The sequence below is a fragment of the Thamnophis sirtalis genome, unplaced genomic scaffold (genome assembly GCF_051295495.1).
Source record: "Thamnophis sirtalis isolate CommonGarterSnake01/CBP01778 unplaced genomic scaffold, rThaSir2_p1.2 scaffold_13, whole genome shotgun sequence".
Classification (NCBI taxonomy): Eukaryota; Metazoa; Chordata; class Lepidosauria; order Squamata; family Natricidae; genus Thamnophis; species Thamnophis sirtalis.
This window is the reverse complement of record NW_028261393.1, coordinates 53,648,766-53,668,927: the sequence shown is the minus strand read 5'-3', so window position 1 is coordinate 53,668,927 and position 20,162 is coordinate 53,648,766. Positions and strand designations below refer to the sequence as shown.

General features: G+C 55.7%; 1 protein-coding gene across 1 annotated transcript in view; it reads right to left on the bottom strand.

Annotated features, from left to right (window-relative positions):
• Positions 1-87: 87 nt before the first annotated feature.
• The window catches only part of FRMPD3 (FERM and PDZ domain containing 3), a 36,606-nt gene continuing 16,531 nt past the window's right edge, over positions 88-20,162 (bottom strand). The window contains exons 4-17 of the mRNA XM_087728092.1: positions 15,886-16,043; positions 15,297-15,399; positions 14,870-14,915; positions 13,224-13,328; positions 11,876-11,983; positions 10,640-10,771; positions 9,690-9,809; positions 8,548-8,684; positions 8,099-8,225; positions 6,558-6,647; positions 6,261-6,440; positions 5,955-6,099; positions 4,250-5,062; positions 88-3,287 (exon numbers count right to left, since the gene is read on the bottom strand). Coding sequence (XP_087584218.1) covers positions 664-3,287; positions 4,250-5,062; positions 5,955-6,099; positions 6,261-6,440; positions 6,558-6,647; positions 8,099-8,225; positions 8,548-8,684; positions 9,690-9,809; positions 10,640-10,771; positions 11,876-11,983; positions 13,224-13,328; positions 14,870-14,915; positions 15,297-15,399; positions 15,886-16,009 — 4,854 coding nt within the window. The 5' untranslated portion in view covers positions 16,010-16,043 and the 3' untranslated portion in view covers positions 88-663. The remainder of the gene's footprint in view (positions 3,288-4,249; positions 5,063-5,954; positions 6,100-6,260; positions 6,441-6,557; positions 6,648-8,098; positions 8,226-8,547; positions 8,685-9,689; positions 9,810-10,639; positions 10,772-11,875; positions 11,984-13,223; positions 13,329-14,869; positions 14,916-15,296; positions 15,400-15,885; positions 16,044-20,162) is intronic.

Sequence of the window (20,162 nt, the reverse complement as noted above, 5' to 3'; positions counted from 1 at the left end):
GCGCGCTAGGCCGCCATCTTGGTGCCACGCCCCCTTTGTCACCTCACCGCTCCTCGCCTGGCAACGCGCACGCGCGGGGAGGGGAGGAGGCGGGGCTGCGGAAAGGAAAGCTCCCGGGCGGCAGAGGCGGAAGGAATTCGTTTACTCTTCCGGGTTTGCGACAGAGAACCGGCTTGGTCCGTACACGCGAGGGGGGGGCGGCGGCGGGAGGAGGAGGCCGGGCTGCCAGGGGAGCAGGGGCCACGCCAGGCACTGGGCTCGGCTACCTTTAGAAGCCGCGGGCGGGTCCCGCTCGGCCAAGCACCGGGAACTCCCCGGTCTCCGAATCCCGTCCCGGCTGGGGGACATCGCGCGGCGGCGACAGTAGCGACAGTTCCCGCCGCGAAGACGTGGACGTTCCTGGCCGTGGCGGCTGGAGGGAGGTCCCTCTTGGGGGGGGCGGGGACAGGAGGGGCTCCGGGCTGGGCTTCCCCGGACGCAGCCGGGGCGTTTGAGCCGGTTTGACCCCGGGTGATCCGGGAGAGGAGGTGGGGCTCGCGGGGCAAATGAGGAGTTGCAGGCAGGAGACGTCCGGGCGTGCCCTGCTCGCTCTCCCAGCCCTGCGGGCATTCAGGCACTTGGTCTAGGCTGGGCCGGCGGCAGTCTCCGGCCACAGACACCCATTTACTTGTTTATCAGCGCCTTCCAGGACCGTGTGAGAGAGTTCACCATGGAGGCCGCAGATTGGTGGCTCGGCTGCTCGGCTTCCTGGTCCCCTCGGTGGCCGGTTCGGGCGGTGGACTCCTCGGCAGCTCTCAGCAAGAATGTGTAGTTCCTCACAATCTCTTCCACTTGGGCCAAGAGCGCCTGACGCTGCGACCCCGAGCGCACCACTTTCACCAGCCGCACAAAGGTCTCCATCAAGCTTCCCAGGACCTGGAAGCTGCCACTCACTGCCGACAGCATGCGGGTTGGGCTCTTGTTGACCGCGGCAACTCGGCGGCAGGAGGCCCGGAAGTCCTTGAACTTAAGGGCCAACTCTTGCTTGTACTCGGTCAACTGAGGGAGATACGACTTGCCTTCCTGGGCCTGGGGGCTCATGATGCACTGCCGAAGGATGGTCAAGAGTTCACTGGTATCCAGCTGCACAGCCAGGAATCCGTTGGGCCAGGTGTAGGTACGGCCCTTCAGGGCGTGGATCTTGGCCAGGCTGCCCTCAAAGGAAGAGGTCCGCAGGTCTATCTCCTGGGTCTGGTTGTCTGGAGTGCTGCAGACGCTGGCATCCAGAACCTGGAGAGTTCTGCTGACCACTGGGATGGCCTGGTGGCTGATCTTCCCTTCTGGGAGGATTGGCATGGGAATGGCGTAAGAAAGCTCATCCTTTTCACTCCCGTCATCGGTCATGTCGCACTTCCTGTAGTAGAAGCAGTACCGGAAGGAGCAGCACCTCTCCCCGTCTCCATCCTCCTCTGGCAGTTTGTGGGGGCTCGGATAGATGTCTTCCTGAAAAGGAAGCACAGCACCACCTTTCTGGCTCTTCTCAGCCACTTGAACATAAGAGGGTTCTGCCACCGTGAGGTGGGGGTCCTGCATTTTGCCTTTCGGGGCGGGGTCTTGGGCGGTGGCCTCCCGCTGCTTGTGCAGGTAATGGCTCAGGTAGCCTGGAGAACCTGGGGACGTTTGTTCCATCTTTTCAACTTCGCTGACGCTGTAGCGCCGCATCAACTTCTTGTAGTGGGGTGCTCCTACGCACTCCCCCGGAGAGGCACACGTGGTCAGGCACGACAGGCTGTTTTCAGGGTCAGACCGGCAATCCCGCGATTCCAGGCTGGTGGACCTGACCCGGCTGCCCTTTGGGAGGGCTCCGGCAGAGGACTTTCCTGGCCCTTCTGCTTGCTGCGGCTCTCTGCCCCTGCTCGGCCTCTCCAGGCCTGACGCTGCGGACTGGCCGGGCAGGGGCCTGGTGCCACGGCTGAGCCGCTTGCAGTCACAACTCCGCCTCTGTTCCCTGGACATCCCTGGCACAGTCTGTACAGGGCTGGTTCGGACCTGGCAGGCGCAGCGCCCCGTGGCCGAGGGGTCCAGGCGGTCCGGAGAGGCGGGCTCCCTCCTGGTCTTTGGCTTCAGCAGCTCTTCTAGGAATTCAAGCTCGTACTGCCTCACTTTCTGCAGCTGAGCCTGCCGCTCGTCGGTCTCTCTCTTGAGCCGTGTTGGGAAAGTGGCAGAAATGAGGTTCTTGAACCGGAATGATGCTTTGGGTACTTTCGGCTTAGCCGGGAGATCCGAGTCCGGTGCTGCAATGGCCAGCGCCTTTTCAGACCTTTTTAAAAGCAGGGAAGTGGAGGGCAGGCTTCCGGTCTGAGCACCTGCGGGGAACTTCCCCTTCAGAGTCTCCCCTCCGGGACTACTGAAGGCCTGTGGGCTCTTGCAGGGCGGAGGCCTTGGGGCGCTGTGGCTGCTGGCACCCGTTTCATGCTGTCCCTTTTCCTCCTGGCTGAGGAGCGTCTCCCTCTGGCCAGGTGGCCTGCCGCCCTCTTCCTGACACAGGAGTTCCTCTGCCCCCTCTGGCCTTCCCTTTGTCTGGGCCGCCTGCTTCTCCTCTTCTGCTGCTGTTGCTCGCAGGGGAGGGAGGGCCACCTCCGTGGGGCTGCCTGGGCGTCCTGGGTTCTGCTGGAAGACTTCGCCGCTTGGCTGCTTTTGAGAGCAGGGAAGGCTGGGGGAGAGCCGGCCCGCAGAGCAGGGCTGGGGACTAGACAGCTGCCTGCGGTCAGGACCCCAGGGGGGAGCGCTGCCTTCAGTTGGCGAGAATGCTGCAGAAAGGGAAGCTTTGGGGCCAACTGGCTGCAGACTTGAGGCGACAAGGACGGGGGCTGCTCTCTGGTCCTGCCGCCCACTCTCTGGGTGGCTGTTCCCCAGGACAGGGACAGCCGTGGTGTGTGGGGCCTCAGCTGCCCCACAGGGGAAGGAACCTTTGGGCTCGGGCCCTTCCCCTTTGGCATTGGGCTCATTGAACTGCTGAGAAGGCGAGGGCTGGGCACAGCCTTTCTCCGTATCTCGCGGGTTTGTAGCGCAGGTGGCATCGGAGATCTGGTCCGGCTCTCGATACCGAGAAGTCTGGATGCGTAAAGGAAGGTCCTTCCGGGCCAAGAGGCCTTCCTTGCTGAGCTGCTGAGTCAGGAAGAAGGCGGCGTTCTGACGTTGCTGCACAGCGGCGAGAATCTCGGGGACGTGGGGGATCTCAGAGGGGTTGGTTTCGTGGCCGGAGTCCATCGATGACTCGGGGGTGATGGCGGCCAGAAGGATGAGTCCTGCAGGAGAAAAAGGCACACTCTTTAGCTGGGTGGGGAAAGCCTGGCTCAAGCCCACCCTCAGCCCCTGGGGGGGGGGATTCGGCTGCTTGGCCTAGCCAACCAGAGAGGGCTGAAGGGGAGGGTACCGCTAATTGAAATGGAAGGAATACGGCATTGCGTGTCTTGTGTACCACTGCTTCAAAGGCAAAGCTGCTCCTGTGCTGAGGGAGAAATGGGGAGGGGGTGGGGTTTCAAACAAGTGGTAGACGGGAGGAGCCACCTATGCTGGCTATTGCTGGGCCTCTTGTCTTTTTGGAGGCCCAAGTTCTGGCACTGGCTCAGAAGGAGGTTTATAAGGTTGTCTGGGCTGCCAACCCAGCTGCCTCTGAATGATGCCCCGGAGCTGGCGGGGGTAGCCTTAATGTCCCTTAAGAGCCCTTTTCTGAGCCACATTCTGGCTGCTTCTTAAGAGCCAAGGTGGCGCAGTGGTTAAATGCAGCACTGCAGGCTACTGCTAGATCAGCAGGTCAGTGGTTCAAATCTCACCGGCTCAGGGTTGACTCAGCCTTCCATCCTTCCGAGGTGGGTAAAATGAGGACCCAGATTGTTGGGGGCAATATGCTGACTCTCTGTAAACCGCTTAGAGAGGCCTGAAAGGCCTATGAAGCGGTATATAAGTCTACTGCTATTCCCTGAGGACGGACTGCTGCTGCAGCTCCCTCTTTCTGAAATGGGGTTGGAGAGTCGGTCTTTCCAAGGCTCAGCCGATGGCGGCCCTCCGAGCTAAGGCTCCAGCCACTAACTGCTCCTCTGACCTGTGAACGAGGGTCCTTCCACCACCTCCCCTTTCCATATGCTCCTATGCCGCTGCCGGTGCTAAACTTTGGACTAAACTTGCAGGGGTATTTTTTCGGGGGGCTGTGTGTGCTGTTTTGCTTGGTACGTTCTGATGGGAACCACCTTAAAAGGAGGAGGGGTACCTGCCGTCTGCTGCGGCTGAGGGTGTGCGCCATCTTCTGAGGCCGCCAGCGCTTCCAGGGCCTGCAGTGTGGAGACCAGAGCATCGTCCAGGTCCTGGGCGTGATCTCGGACAGTCCGTGTCTGCATGCTATCTATCAGCGTCACGGGAATCTCCTCGTACAGGAGGCCGCAGAGCTGGCGTCCTGGCTCTTGCCCTTTGGCCATGGCGGCAGCCGCCGCCGCCGCTCGACGTTTCGAGTCGTCCTCGTCAGAGCTGTTGTCTTGGAAGCCGGGAGGCGGTGCGGTGATGGGGAGAAGGGAGGTGGTTTCATCCTCCTCCTCATCACTCCCTGGAGGGGGGAGGGAGGTCAGGTCCACCACGTTGTCCTGGGTGGAGCCGGGATTGCTGCCTCGGTGAGGGGCCGGCTGCTTGCGCTTGACTTTGGCCTTGCAGGAGTCACAGTACAGCTGCTGGGGCTGGCTGCCCTGCTGGCTGTCCAGGGTGTACGCCCTGGCTCTGTTGGCCCAGCGCTCCTGGTCTGGGCCGTGGGGCTCGCCGTCCTCTCGCCCGGAGCTCTCTGAGGTGGGGTCTGATTTGGTCCGGGGCCGGGACTCCTCGAAGAGGATCAGGTTTTCATTGACGTCAGTCCCGCTCTTGCGCTCCTTGTGCTCCCGCAGGTGCAGGTAGCAAAAGCTGAGGAGCTCCGAGCCCAGGGGGTCTGGAGGGCTGCCCCCTCTGGGGCTGGGGACAGGGCCTCCCAGGAGCCTGCTCTCCTTCTTAGCCAGGTGCCCTGCTGGTGCCAGAGGCTGACGGACGAGGAACGGGCTGCTGTCTGGAGCGAAAGATACATTGGCCGTTAAAACATGCACCCCCCTGCCGTGGCTCCCAAGGAGGCGACTGGTGCCCGCAAGGATCAGCAAGGGACCCCCGTGAGCAGAAGAAGCCGAAGGAGATGCCCTCGCCACACCTCTCCCCTCTGCTCCTTGCCCCCCTCCCCACTTTCTGCACTGGATTGCGGAACGGCCAGTTTTGGAGCTCAAAGGAAGATGAAGCGCATGGAAAAAAGGGGGCAGGGGCGATGCCTGGCCACTCTTCTCCCAAACTGACGAGAGCCGGAGGGGTTTTTTCTCCCCCCCCCTGCATTGCCCAGACTCTCTTGCCTGGTCACCAAGAGGCACGGAACAAGACCGCTCCCTTGAGCAATAGCTGAGCTCCAGGCACGGAGCCTTTGTGGGGGTGCTTCTTGTGGGGGAGACCGCTTCTCTTCGAGGGACCCGGCCGAAGACCCTTCTGGACTCCCTCGGAAGAACCGCCAGCGGAAGTGCAGAGGGACTGCTGGGGAACGCTCCCAGCTCGCTAGTGAGGCCCGATTCCTGGCTCCTCTCTTGCCCTCGGACTCCTCCCAATGAGACTGCGCATCCCCCCCCTCATATCCTCTGAGTCCCTGACAACTGCAGGAGGGGGGTAGAGCGAGCAAAGGTGTGTGTGCGTGGGGAGGGGGGGTAGTGTTGCCACCTGCAGCTCTGGAGCACAAAAATTCTGTGCCCAACACACGGGTGTCTCCCCACCAGCCTGGGGAGGGAATCCCCATGCTTGAGAGGTTCCAACGGGGCGGCTACAGAGCCACCTTGGGGGGAGGGAAAGGCCCATCGTTGGAACCCCCATGTCGAGGGGTAACATGGGAACCTGGCCGAGGGGCACAAATCTCCGAGGATGAAACGTACCTGCCTTGGTCAGTGGAAGCGGTGGTGGGTGACTGGGGTGTCGGGAGAGGATCGTCCGCTTGGAGTCCACCAGCAGGCGGCAGTAGCCAGCGATGAGGCAGGTGAAGTTGGTGGCCTCCGGCCATTCCATCAGCAGCACCAGAGGCTGGGAGGGGAAGGGAAGCCACAGGGTCCCTAAGCCTGTCTGGTCACGGGGCGACCTCCTCCGGAGGGGAAGGGAAGCTGCTGGGCCATGAAAGGCCCCACCGCTGCCCTACCTTTGGCTCACCTGCAGAGTGGCAGCCAGGGGGCATCAGCTGGACCTACCTTGGCATCCAGGATGCTGGTTTCCACCCGGGCCACCCCCTGGTTCTCCCGGAAGAGCTGGATCTTGCTGACTTTGCTGAACTCGGAGAGCACGGTGGTGAGGTTTGTCTTCAGGTCAATGACGTGGCTGATGCCATGGCGGGGCCCCACCAGGAGGGTGGTGGCTGGCTCTTTCTCGTCCTGGGCGGGAGGAGATGCCAGTCAAAGAGACCAGGGGGGCAGGGACAGGCCCTGGGAGGGGGGGTGGGCTGGGGGCCCGTTGCTGCGCTCTCCCCTCCCATGCCAATATTACTGTACCAGTCCCACAGTGCTGAACAGGACGCCGGCAAAGGTTGGCAGCTCGTTCAGGATGCGCAGGTAGTGGAGCTTCGCTTGGGTGGTGGTGATCTGGGGAAGAGACACCGGGTTAGGGTAGCAATAGCAATAGTTAGACTTATATACCGCTTCATAGGGCTTTCAGCCCTCTCTAAGCGGTTTACAGAGTCAGCATATTGCCCCCAACAACAATCCGGGTCCTCATTTTACCCACCTCGGAAGGATGGAAGGCTGAGTCAACCTTGAGCCTGGTGGGATTTGAACAGCTGAACTGCAGTCAGCTGAAGTAGCCTGCAGTGCTGCATTTAACCACTGTGCCACCTCGGCTCTTGAGGGTCTCCGTTAAGTGTGCCGAGGGGCCAAGATCCCCTCGAGCATCATTCTGATGCAGGGGGCAAGGATGGCTTTCCTGGACGTCGAAGCCGTTCAGCTCTAGCAAACTTCCTTGGCTTGACTACTGCTGTGGGTTCTGCCTGGGGCGTGCTATGGTAGCCAAGCCACGAAGGGATGCAAGCTAGTCCTGCAGTGAGAGGCCTGCGCTGGCAACACAACCGCTGAGGTCTTGTCTAGATGCCCTCTAGCCCTCCCATCAGCCGTTTAAAAAGATGCCAACTTGGCCAGGGAGGAGACTTGGGGGGGGGAGGACGCAGCACCCCTTTGGAGGAGCTCTGGGAATCCCCTTCTCTGAACGTCATGGGGAAGGCACCAGGGTAGAGACCAGGAGGTGATGAGTTCTAATCCCCCCCCCTTAGGCATGAAAGCTGGCTACTGGGTCGATTCCGCTCTGAGCCCAACTCCCCTCATGGGATATTGTGGGGAAATGGGGGAGGGGAGGCATTATGTGTGCTTTCCACATTGAGTCATCTATAAAAATAATAAAGACGGGGAAAAAGACAAATCTGGTTTTTCTGCTTATTTTACATTTGATGTAGAATTGCCTATTAAATCTTCCGATGCCATTTACCGCTATTTGCAGAGGAATGTCAGGGGTGAAAGAGAGTTTGTAGAAAACAGAAAGCCCTTGTACAATCTTTAGTCACTTATGCACATTGAATAGCATGCCCGCAATAATAATAACAACAACAACCTAATAATAACAGCCCACCTAATAATCAGGAATAAAAACTCCCAAGTCCTGGCAACAGAGAATAATTTTGCTTCCAATTACCTTCCAGCAAGAAACTTGGTTTTGGTAACCAAGAAATCGATTGGATTGCTATAGGTTTAAGTTGCTCCTCCACCAGCCTGCACAGAGTAACACAGCGGCCGAGGTCTGTCTAGATGCCCTCTAGCCCTCCTATCAGCTGTTTAAAAAGACGCCAACTTGACCAGGGACTTTGTGAGGGAGGAGGCAGCACCCCTTTGGATGAGCTCTGGGAATCATCTTCCAGTTGAAGGATGCTTTTCCCTCTCAGCCTGTGCAGCCCCCTCTGGGCCAGAGGGGTCACTCTGCCCGCCCCCCCTCAGGCAGCCATCTGGGCCCGGCTGTCTGTCCGCCCTCCCTCCCTGCCCCCTTGCCTTGCCTTGGTGCCCCAGGGGGGCTGGTTCTGGTGGGCCTTCAGCTGCTGAGAGAGGGCCTTCCGAAGGCTCTTTTCTTTGATGCCTTGCAACAGCGAGGGGGGCAGGAAAGGCTCCAGGCCCCATTCTTTCCTAGCAGGAGGGAGAGAGGGCTGGTGAGGCAGGCCAGGTGGGCTTCCTGCCCCTCCCCCTGGGATCCCTGGGCTAAAAGGGGCAGCCCAGGACCCTCTGGCTCCTTTGGGGCATGGGGCATCTACTACCAGGGAGGCAGGAAGGGCAAATAGTCAGCAAAGAGCCAGGTTCTGGGGTCAGAGGAGGCTCAAAGCCTTGTTAGAACATCCATGCGAAGGCCAGCTCAGTGTCTGCCAGGTGGGGGGGGGGACTCAGAAGGGGCTTGGGTGGGGATGGGGTGGAGGGGGGAGGAAACTGCTGTGGCTTTGGCTGCTGAACCTACTCCACGTTTTTGAGGGAGACTTTCTGGCTGGGCCGTGTGGCTGAAACGGTGATGTAAATGTGCAGGGCGGTCAGGCCGAACAGCATTTCTGGCTTGGGCTCCATCCCAAATCGCTCCCTGATCACATCGTTGCGACTCTGGGGAAAAAGAGAGAGAGAGGCTGCTCAGAAGAGCTGCTTCCATGCGTCCCCCCTACCAGAAAGGCCCTGCCCAGGTCTTTGCAACCCCTCTGGGAGCGCCGCGGTGCAGCACGGCTGGGCTTCCGGGGGCGGCTGGCTCGTGGTTGCAGCCCCCTCCCCATCGGGGCTAATGCAGAAAGAGGGCCCACCCCTCTGCTGCGAAGCAAGGGGGGAACCATTGTCTTTCGACAATGGAAGCGCTGATTCATCCAAATGTTATTAATATGGGAAATATTCTGAGATACGAAGACATTTTGAACGGAAAGGGGGAGCTCAAAAGTAAAGAACACGCCAGGAATTGATATGGAGGGAGGGAAGCAAGGAGGGAAGGAAGGAGAGAAGGAAGGAGGGAAGGAAGGAGAGAAGGAAGGAGGGAAGGAAGGAGAAAAGAAAAGGAAGGAAGGAGAGAAGGAGGGAAGGGGAAGGAGGGAAGGAGGAAAGGAAGGGGGAAAGGAAGGAGAAAAGAAAAGGAAGGAGGGAAGGAAGGAGAGAAGGAGGGAAGGAAGGAGAGAAGGAGGGAAGGGAAAGGAGGGAGGGAATGTAGGAGAGAAGGAAGGGGGGAAGGAAGGAGGAAAGGAAGGAGAAAAGAAAGGGAAGGAAGGAAGGAGGGAAGGAGCAAGGGAAGGGGAAGGAGAGAGGGAAGGAAGGAGGGAAGGAAGGGGAGTAGGAGAGAAGAAACGAGGGAAGGAAAGAGGGAGGGAGGGAAGAAGAAGTAGGACCGTTGTAAGATAAGATGGATCTATGGGATGTTAAGAAAGCAATCTTCAAGTATATTGTCAACTGTAGGGAAAAATTGTTATAAATACATATTATTAATAACAGTTATGAGATCATATAATTGTGAATGTGTATATGAAATTGATAAAAAATAAAATAAATGATATGGTTTCGGTATACACAGCTGCAAATACGGATAGGCAAGGAACCCCTGGGCCTCTCCTCCCCCCGCCTTCCCCGGCTCACCTGGATATACAGGTACTCAAAGGCTGCGGGGTCCCTTCGCAGCAGCTCCACGGGGTCTTTGGGGAAGAAACTGACGCGGAAGAGGCATCGCATTCCTTGGTAGTGCGTCCTCTGCACCACCTGTGGGGAAACAGAAGGGAGCCTCCCTGCAAACCCTCGGCCTCTTGGCACACGGGGGATCCCTTTTCTAAGCAGGATGGAGGGCATCCTATGCCTCCCTGAAGACTCTGAGCCTGAGACCGCCAGCTTCCAGCCACCTCCTTTTGCAGGATCGCCTTACAAAAACCTCCCCAGAACTGGATGTCTTCCAGAGCGGCTTTCCAACGGCCATCTTGGCTTGAAAAGCCTCAATGATGGAGTTTCCATGACTCCAGAAGGTGATCTGTCCTCAATAGCCAGGAAATCGCTCCATATTCCAAGCTGGGATCGCTCTCTGGAAAGCTCCTGGCTGGTGGCTGGTTGTGCTTTTACCCTACAGAGGATAAATCCTCCTCTCCTTTTCCTCGTGGGAGCTTGGAGAGCTGGTGGTATTTGTGCTTTTGGCCTTCTTTGGGCAAGCTGAACGTATCCAGTTTGTAGCATCTAGTTTTGCTGCTCTCTGTTCTCCTCCCAATTCCTCCTCATCTCTCCCGTGTTTGGCGCAACAGAACTGGGCACCCTATTCCTGGTGTGGTTGACCAGTGGTGACATCATCTCAGCATCCCTACCTCGGCCGCTGCAGCCTAGCACCGCACTGGCTCTTCGGGCAGCTCAAGCACACTGCTGGCTTGCACATTAAAATGGAGCTGTGAGCCTTGTCTTCTGAGGTGCGAGCATTCCCCACCCTCCCTTGTGTTATCTGCAGCCCCCTCTGTCCCCCTCCCACAAGCCATGCCAGGAGCAGAGCAGATAGCCCTTCTCAGGGGAGGCCCAATTCCTGCCGCAGAGAGAATGAATTGGGGGGGGCTTACGTGGGCCAGGGGCTGCTTGTCCTGCAGGAGAAGGAACTTGTGACTCTGTTCAGGGCTGGAGTATTCCAGGACGAGGGAGAAATGCTCGATCTGCCTCAGGGACAGCCGGTCCTGGAGGGTCGTCATCACATCCTGGAGAGGGAGGGAGACAGAGACACAGAGTCAGAGAGAGAGAGACAGAGAGGGGAGAGAGAGAAAGTGAGACAGAGAGAGACAGAGACAGAGAGACAGAGAGAGAGAAATGGAGAGAGACAGAGAGAGAGAGAAAGAGAGACAGACAGAGAGAGAAACAGGGAGAGAAGCGGAGAGAGACAGAGAGAGACAGGGGAGAGAGAGAAAGGGAGACAGAGAGAGAGAGAGACAGAGAGAGAGACAGAGATACAGGGAAACAGACGGAGACAGACAGAAACAAAGACAGAGACACAGAGACAGAGAGAGAGACAGAAAGACAGAGACCGAGATACAGAGAGAGGCAGAGACCGAGATACAGAGAGAGGCAGAGACCGAGATACAGAGAGAGAGAGAGACAGAGAGAAAGAGAGAGAGAAACCGAGATACAGAGAGAGACAGAGACCGAGATACAGAGAGAGACAGAGACAGACAGACAGACAGAGAGAAAGAGAGACAAAGAGAGAGAGAAACAGAGAGAGAGACAGAGACACACAGAGAGAAACAGAGACAGAGAGAGAAAGAGACAGAGGGGAGAGAGAGAAAGGGAGACAGAGAGACAGACAGACATAGAGACAGGGAGAGAGACAGAGAAAGACAGACACAGAGAGAGAGAAAGACAGAGAGAGAGAGAAAGACAGAGAGAACAGAGAGAGAGACAGAGAGAGACAGAGAGAGACAGAGAGAGAGAGAGAGAGACAGAGAAAGACAGAGACCGAGATACAGAGAGAGACAGACCGAGATACAGAGAGACTGAGAGACAGACAGAGAGAGAGAGAGAGAGAGAGAGAGAGGAGCTCATGGGAGGGGGGCTTCAATGCTCAGAGACGTGCCCCCTCTCCCAGGAAGGCCCAGTGTGGTACAGTTCCCCAGGGAGAGGGGCCCAGCAGTTTAGCAGTTCTTAGAATGAAAGGAAGGATGCCAGGCACCAGGCAGGAGGGAACCATTGCTCCCACCCTCCCCAAATTTCACCTTGGCTGCATCGTTTGCATCGTGTCCCTCCCCACTGAGGAAAGGCTGCTCCAGACCAGCCTGATGGGCCGCCCGGCTCCCGTGGCAGCCCCCTACCTTGACCGTGGTTCGGCCATCGAAGGTGAAAGACTTGATCTGCCCGTTCTCAAGGAAAACCTTCAGCACGTTTGGAATAAGGAGAAGCGCTTCCTTCTTCAGCATGTCCTTGGGGAACTCACGGGAGGGAGGAGCAGGGCGGGGCAGAGAGAAGAGGGGAAGAGGAACAGAGAGGGGGAGGGGGGAGAGGAGACGGCATCAGCCATACTTGGGTTTTAAGGGTCAACCGTTGTGGGGGAATGGACCCTGGAGGACTGGCCAAATGGGTTCCACCACAAAAGCGCGGTAGACAAAAGCGCGGTCGACGAAAGCGCGTATGTGACGTCATCACAGCGCGACGAAAAAGATCGAAAAATGTAAAAATAAAGTGAAAACCTTACCCTAACTCCCCCAAACCTAACCCTAACCCTAAACCTAACCCTTAACCTAACCCTAAACCTAACCCTAAACCTAATCCTTAACCTAACCCTAAACCTAACCCTAAACCTAACCCTTAACCTAACCCTAAACCTAGCCCTAAACCTAACCCTTAACCTAACCCTAAACCTAACCCTAAACCTAACCCTTAACCTAACGCTAACCCTTAACCTAACACTAAACGTAACCCTAACGCTCTAAACCTGACCCTAACCCTTAACCTAACCCTAACCCTAACCCTTACCTTTATGTGAATTGGCTTGCTGTAATTTAATTTTTATTTCAATTTTTCGATCTTTTTCGTCGCGCTGTGATGACGTCACATACTCGCTTTCGTCGACCGCGCTTTTGTGGAATGCGGTTTTGACGGGTCACGGGCCAAATGTACCCCCCTGCCACCCCCGATCTCCAGGGGGGGGGCTCCGAGCTGGCCTGGCGGATCAGATGCAGGCTGAAAGCCCCCAATGGGCAGCGCCTGGAAGCAGGGAGGTGGCTGCAAGCATGCGCAGTCCCGGACTCTGTGGGGAGCTGCTGTGTGGGGATGTGTCAGCTGCCTTCTGACTGGCCCAAAAGAGTTGTCCCCTTGACCTTTTACACGGACCGGAATGAAACAGACCGGAACATACATTGAAACGGTTACCTCCAGATCCTGGGCAACTTTGACGGATGTTCCCAGAAACAGCCTGTCTCCCCTTTGCTGCCATACCAAATTGAGATGCCTCTCAACTGTTTCAAAGGGCCTTTCCCACCCCACATCGGAGCTTCTGGGCGTGGGAACGGGTACATAATGCATGCTCTATCCCCTGGCCTCCGCTGCGCTTCCTTGCCGACCCTCGGGGAGCTCTTCCCCCAACGAGGCTGCGAGGGAGGTTGGAGGTGAGCCGAGCTTTCTCAGGAGCTGCATGGAATCCCCCCCGGGGGAGACACTCACGGGATCCGTCTCGCCAATGGTGACGTGTTCCGAAAAGCGAACTTTCACTGGGTTGGACCTCAGTTTGGCTTTTTTGGCGGCGCTGATGAAGGCGGATTTGGGGGACTGCAAAGAGAAGAGGCGTCCGATGAGCTCTACAAGCCTACAAGCCAAGAGAGTGTCCTTGGGCTGGACCCTCTTCCCGCCCCCTCAAGTTCCAGTGGCCCAAGGGCTTTGGCTCGGCTACGAGAGGCCAGGCTGGATCTGGCCACGCTGCTCTCCAAAGGATGACCGCGCAGGGTTGCTGCTCGCCTCTCTTCCACTAAGCTGCTGCCAGTGGCCACACAGCCTCTGAAGGAGAAAGGCGCTGGCTGTCCGGAGCCTTCTCCAGGCGGCCTTCACCACTAAAGGCCGTGCGGCCACTTGGCCCATTTCCCTGCTGCTGTGCTGGTGGTCTGGGAAACAAATGCCAGCAGTTCCCCCCCCCCCACAAGGAGGAACGAAGGAGCCCCAAGAAGGCAGGGGGAAACCCTGGCCCAGAAGGTCCTAGGGGGTGGCCAGGTGGCTTCCTATCCCCTCCAGTTTATCAACAGAGGAGAAAAGTGGTACATCACCACCAGTGGTGGGATTCAAATAATTTAACAACCGGTTGTCTGTCCTAATGACCAGGTGGGTAGGCGGGGCTTGGTGGTCATGTGACCGTGTGGGCGTGGCTAACTCAACATCACTCAGGTCAATGGACGCTTCGCTTTAGCTGTTACAATGTAATAAGGGTTAACCGGAGAGGCAATTTCTGTAAGCAGGGCAATAAAGATTATGCTAGAAACAACACTAGAATGTTTCCTTCCTGCCTTCCTTACAGGATTAGCCCCGTAAAGCGGGGAAAAACCAAAAGGAGATTTCTTCCAACAACCGGTTCTCTGAACCTCTTAGAAAGTTACCAACCGGTTCTCCTGAATAGGTGCGAACCGGCTGAATCCCACCACTGATCACCACCTGCTTGGCATTCGCAAAAGCATGAGCCCAAGACCCTGGCCCTTCTAGGGACACAACCGCCGGAGTAGCCAAGATCGGCTGCTGCTACTGCTGCTAATCATTGAAAAGAGGACGAGTTTCATTCTGATACCCTGGCCATTTTTTTTGGCTTGCGGGTGGCACATTCAGGCAGCCAGAGCCATCCAGGCTACCTCCCCTATCCCCAGGAGGCAGGCTGCACAACAAGGCAACCGGGGGGGGGGGGGACTAAGTGGGATCAGGAAACCTAGGGTCTTGCCATTTCTTCGCACGTGGCACGAATGAGAGTTGCTGGCATAAAGGTGGTGCCCTTCCAGGGGTGGGTTTCAGGCGGTTTGTGGTGGTCCCCGCGAACCGGTTGGTCGGCGAAGCAGGAAGTAAGTAACTTCCGGGAACGCCGAAGGATCCACCCGCCCGCCCGCCCGCGTTTCTTATCCGGTTTTGACGAGTTCTGCGCTTCCACGCATGCGCAGAATGCATACAGCGCCTGCGCGATCCTCCAGGAGCAGCTGGAGCATCGCACAGGCGCTAGTACGCATGCGTGCACTGCGCGCATGCACGAGGACGCCGCCGGCCCCGTTCCAACCGAACCGGTTGGAACGGGGTGAGAAACCCACCCCTGTGCCCTTCCCACCCCAAAGTTTGGCTCCCACCTGGTGAGTCTGTAGCACCGTAAGGATGAGAGCCTCCTGGGCGCCTCTGCAACGAGAAGGGAGAAGCGGCTGCTTTCAGGAGAATTCCGCGGAGCTCGGCAGCAAGCGGTGGCGTTGGCTGCTCCCTGCCCCCGGTGGAGTCGTTCCCTGGGTCCGCGGGGTCGGGCTTTCCTTTCCGCACGCTCAAGTTTTTATTTTACTCCCACCCCCAATCATGGGTTTGATTAGGATGCCTCTGCCTTCGATCTCGGGGGTGGGGGATCATATTGCACTTCTCCCTGCCCCAAAGATTATGCAGAAGGTCCCAGCAGTCAATTCTGGGAAGAGACCCGGGTGGGCTTAAGGCAGCCCCTTCCGGAGCAGTCCAGGCTCTCCAGAGGGTCTCTTTGAGTCTTCCTCCCCTTCCATTCGGGCATCCCCCTCTTACCTGACCAGTTCTATAACTCTCTCTCGGGGGGCGTCACTTACATCTTCATGATTTATGGCCAATATTTGGTCACCTGCCAACAGTTTATCCTCAGATGGCCCTCCTGCCAAAGAAAGGGGGGGGTCGCTGTGAGCCAGGGCCAGGGGAGCTGGGGGCTTGGCCTTCCCCAGGTGGCTTTGGATAGTTCCATCACATGCTGGTGGCCCCCACTGCACCTCAGCCCCCGCCTGGCTGTGCTCTCTCGCTCCCTGTGCCCTCTTTTGCAGCTGGAATCCCTGGTGTTGGGAACAGGCTGTCCTTACCATTGGGGATGGGTGGGGCGTGGGGGGGGGGGTTGACCCAGGCTTTCTGTCGTGAAAAGTTCTTGATCTTGAAATGATGTGACTTGAGAACGATCACAATTGCCCGTTTTGAAATCTTGCACATTCCCACTTTTTCCTGTTCCCCCTTATGGCTTTGGCGAAAGGGGGGTGTTTCCTGACGTAGCTGTCCCCCCCCCAGTGAACAGAACCCCCCCTCCCCTCTGTGCCCCACTCCTCGTACTTGCGACCTTCACTGGCCCCACTCCTCGGGGCGTTTCCCACCGCACCTGAGGTCACCGAGCGAACTACCACCGGTCTCTCACTTCCGGCCACAAAGCCGAATCCATAGATGGGGTGACGCTGGAGTTTCACCTGTCGGAGGGCCTCTGCAGGCAACTGGTCACATTCCATAGCATCCCAGCCGCGCTCTGCCTGCGTCACATGCCTGGGTGTGCGGAGACACAAAACAGGACAAAGGAGGGTGGGAGCTGCTTGCGCCCTCTTCCTTGGATAAGCTTCTGCTCTTCTATTTATTTTTTTTGCCGAAAGTTTTTTTTAACATACATACAGTATAATCCAAAGTTTACCATTACATCTTAACATTTTTTGAATATTCAATAGTACATCAATTCCGTGACCGACAAAAGCGCGCCCGACGAAACCGTGGTGACAAAACGGCAACGTCATCAATGCGCCCACAACAGCACGCCAACAGAAGCGCGCTTTAAGTTAAGGTAAGGGTTAGGTTTAGGGTTAGGTTCAGGGTTAGGTTTAGGGTTAGGTTTAGAGCGCACTTCTGTGGGTGCGCTGTTGTCGGTGCGCTTCTGCGCTCATTCGTCAGCATTATTTAGAACTCGCGGTTTTGTCATCGCGATTTTGTCGGGCGCGCTTTTGTCAAGCGCGCATTTGTCGGAGAACCCATCAATTCCTCTTGGCATCAAGCCTCGTCAATTTTTATTGGCTCTTCTGCTTTCCATACACCGTATTGTAGCCTGTTTCATCAACTCTTCTCCCCTCCCTCTCTGCCTCCTTTCTTCCCTCTGCCCTCTCTCTCTTCTCCCCTTCCCCTTGTTCTCTCCCTCTCCTCTCCCCTTTCCACACTTTCCTCCTCTCCTACTCTTTCCCTCCCTTGTACTTCCCTCTCCCCTGTCTCCTTTCTCTCTCTCTCTTTCCCTCTCTTTCTCTCACGTCCATTCTCTATTTCAGTGTTTCTCAACCTTGGCGACTTTAAGTCCTGTGGACTTCAACTCCCAGAATCCCCCAGCCAGCTATGCTGGCTGGGGAATTCTGGGAGTTGAAGTCCACAGGACTTAAAGTCGCCAAGGTTGAGAAACACTGCTCTATTTCACGTGGTGTATTTCCGCCTTTTAGCAAACCCCATTCAATATCGGTGGCATTGATCATTATATTCCCAAAGGAAGGAAAAATACTTTCCATAATGCTAGTTTTTCTTTTAAAGGCATACCTTTATATGAATTCCCTTTATTTTTTAAAAAAAACACCCTCTGCTCTTCTTCATAGGCTTGGGGGGGGGGGGACACCACAAGGTCCTCTCTGCCACCCCCTCCGGGCTGGATGGGACCACCATTCTGCCAGTGGAGGGCTCAGCCCCACAGTTGACATGGCCTCTCTGTTTATTAAACTGTTTAACTGGTCCAGCCCCGCTCAGATTGGGTGCATGTTGTGTCTTTTTAAATTTGTCGTGTTTTATCTGTTTTTAATTTCTCTTAATTTCTGTTTCTGTAAGCCGCCCGGGATCGTGGCATGACAAAACCGTGCTCGACTAAGCCGTGCCCGATTAAACCGCGTCGCTGACGTCATCAACAGGGCGACAAGAGCGAGCGCGGAGAAAGAAGGGCACTTTAAATAGCGTTTGGAAAGCAAGCCGATTCAACTTAAGGTAAGGGTTAGCTTTAGGGTTAGGTTAAGGGTTAGATTAAGGGTTAGGGTTAGGTTTAGGGTTAGCTTTAGGGTTAGCTTTAGGGTTAGGTTAAGGGTTAGATTAAGGGTTAGGGTTAGGTTTAGGGTTAGGTTAAGGGTTAGGATTAGGTTTAGGGTTAGGTTAAGGGTTAGGTTTAGGGTTAGGTTTAGGGTTAGGATTAGGATTAGGTTTAGGGGGGTTAGGTTTAGGGATTAATTTTAGGTTTAGCGTTTACAGCATGCTTCTGTCTCCGCGCTGTTGTCACCCTGTTGATGACGTCAGCTACGCAGTTTTGTCGAGCACGCTTTAGTCGAACGCGGTTTTGTGGTGGAACCCTCCTGGATTGGGCGGCCCATAAATTTAATAAACAGTTAAACAGTCTTTCCCAAGCTGAGCAACCTCCCTCTCTCCAAAGCGGAGGCTGACCTCTTCTCCTGGCCCTTCGGCGCACCCGGCGACTGCAAGGGAGTCCCGAAGAGGAAAGGCCCTCCCAGCTGAGGGCTGCACTCCTACCCCAAAGCGAGGTTGTTCTCCTGTGGTGGATTTATACGAGCAGCTCCGACTGGAGATGCAAGAAGGAGGAGGGAGAGAATCTAAGCGGGATTCACCCTTTGAGATGCTCAAGCAGTGGAACAGGTCCTGTCCTCCTTTCGCACCTATTGTCTCGGGGTGCCAATGCTCAGTACATTCAGCGCTCTAGAGCAGTGATGGATAACCTTTCGGTATCAAGTAGCAATAGCAATAGCAGTTAGACTTATATACCGCTTCATAGGGCTTTCAGCCCTCTCTAACCAGTTTACAGAGTCAGCATATTGCCCCCACAGTCTGGGTCCTCATTTCACCCACCTCGGAAGGATGGAAGGGTGAGTCAACCTTGAGCCGGTGAGATTAGAACCGCTGAACTGCAGATAACAGTCAGCTGAAGTGGCCTGCAGTACTGCACCCTAACCACTGCGCCACTCTCGGCTCTATCTCTCTAGAAGAGAGAGAGAGAGAGAGAGAGAGAGAGAGAGGGATGGATGGATAGATAGATACTGTAGATAGATAGATAGATAGATAGATAGATAGATAGATAGATAGATAGATAGATAGATAGATAGAAGAGATAGATAGATAGATAGATAGATAGATAGATAGATAGATAGATAGATACAGTAGTTACAGTAGATAGATAGATAGATAGATAGCAATAGCAATAGCAGTTAGACTTATATACCGCTTCATAGGGCTTTCAGCCCTCTCTAAGCGGTTTACAGAGTCAGCATATCGCCCCCACAGTCTGGGTCCTCATTTCACCCACCTCGGAAGGATGGAAGGCTGAGTCAACCTTGAGCCGGTGAGATTAGAACCGCTGAACTGCAGATAACAGTCAGCTGAAGTGGCCTGCAGTACTGCACCCTAACCACTGCGCCACTCTCGGCTCTATCTCTCTAGAAGAGAGAGAGAGAGAGAGAGAGAGAGAGAGAGAGAGAGAGGGATGGATGGATAGATAGATACTGTAGATAGATAGATAGATAGATAGATAGATAGATAGATAGATAGAGAGAGAGAGAGAGAGATAGATAGATAGATAGATAGATAGATAGAAGAGATAGATAGATAGATAGATAGATAGATAGATAGATAGATAGATAGATAGATAGATAGATAGATACAGTAGTTACAGTAGATAGATAGATAGATAGATAGATAGATAGATAGATAGATAGATAGATAGATAGCAATAGCAATAGCAGACTTATATACCGCTTCATAGGGCTTTCAGCCCTCTCTAAGCGGTTTACAGAGTCAGCATATCGCCCCCACAGTCTGGGTCCTCATTTCACCCACCTCAGAAGGATGGAAGGCTGAGTCAACCTTGAAGTGCCCAAAGCACTTGTGTGTGTGCATGTACGCACACACACCCCACACAGACAATCCCTGTCTCAGGCCTCCAGTCATATTCCTTTTAGGATCTTTGGCCTGCCACACTCTCTCTTATTTTATGATGCTGTTTCATTAGTGGGGTAATTGAGAGGGGGGAATAGTAAGGAGAAGAATGTGATGTTGTCGAAATAAAATTCCTTTCTAGAAGCCGAAGGTCATCCTTTGTTCTCTGCACTTCTGTACCTGACCGGAAGCGGATGGGTGGAATTGCCAGCGTGGCAATGGGAGATTGGACCATGGGATGGACTTGGGGGTGTGAAGGACAAGGATCATGAACTTTCAACCGGGTGGGGAAAACTCAGGAAGCTTTCGGATTCGGGTTTTCCACAGATGTGCCAACGTGTCTCTCTTGATAAATTGGAAGATTGAGGAAAGTTCTGCCTTGGATTCTGATTTAATTTTGGGAAATATTTGGAGTGCGGGGTGACCCCCCTGTGATCCCCCACCCCCCTCACATGCATCCCACCCCCTACCCCCCGCACATGAGCAGGCCCCGAAGACCAGCTCCGCTCTCCTTCTCTTCCTTTCCAAAAATGCCAGCCAGGAGCTGCAACCTCTCCAAATGTACCCAGCTCAGAAGGTGGGGGAGCCTGACTTTAATCTCCATTCAGCCGTTTGTTTCTAGAGCAACCAACTTCATGGAGCTAGTCCTCAGGTGGGCTGTTCCCTAGGAAGGAAATCCCATGAAAAATGGGGGGGGAAAAAGCATTGCTCCAG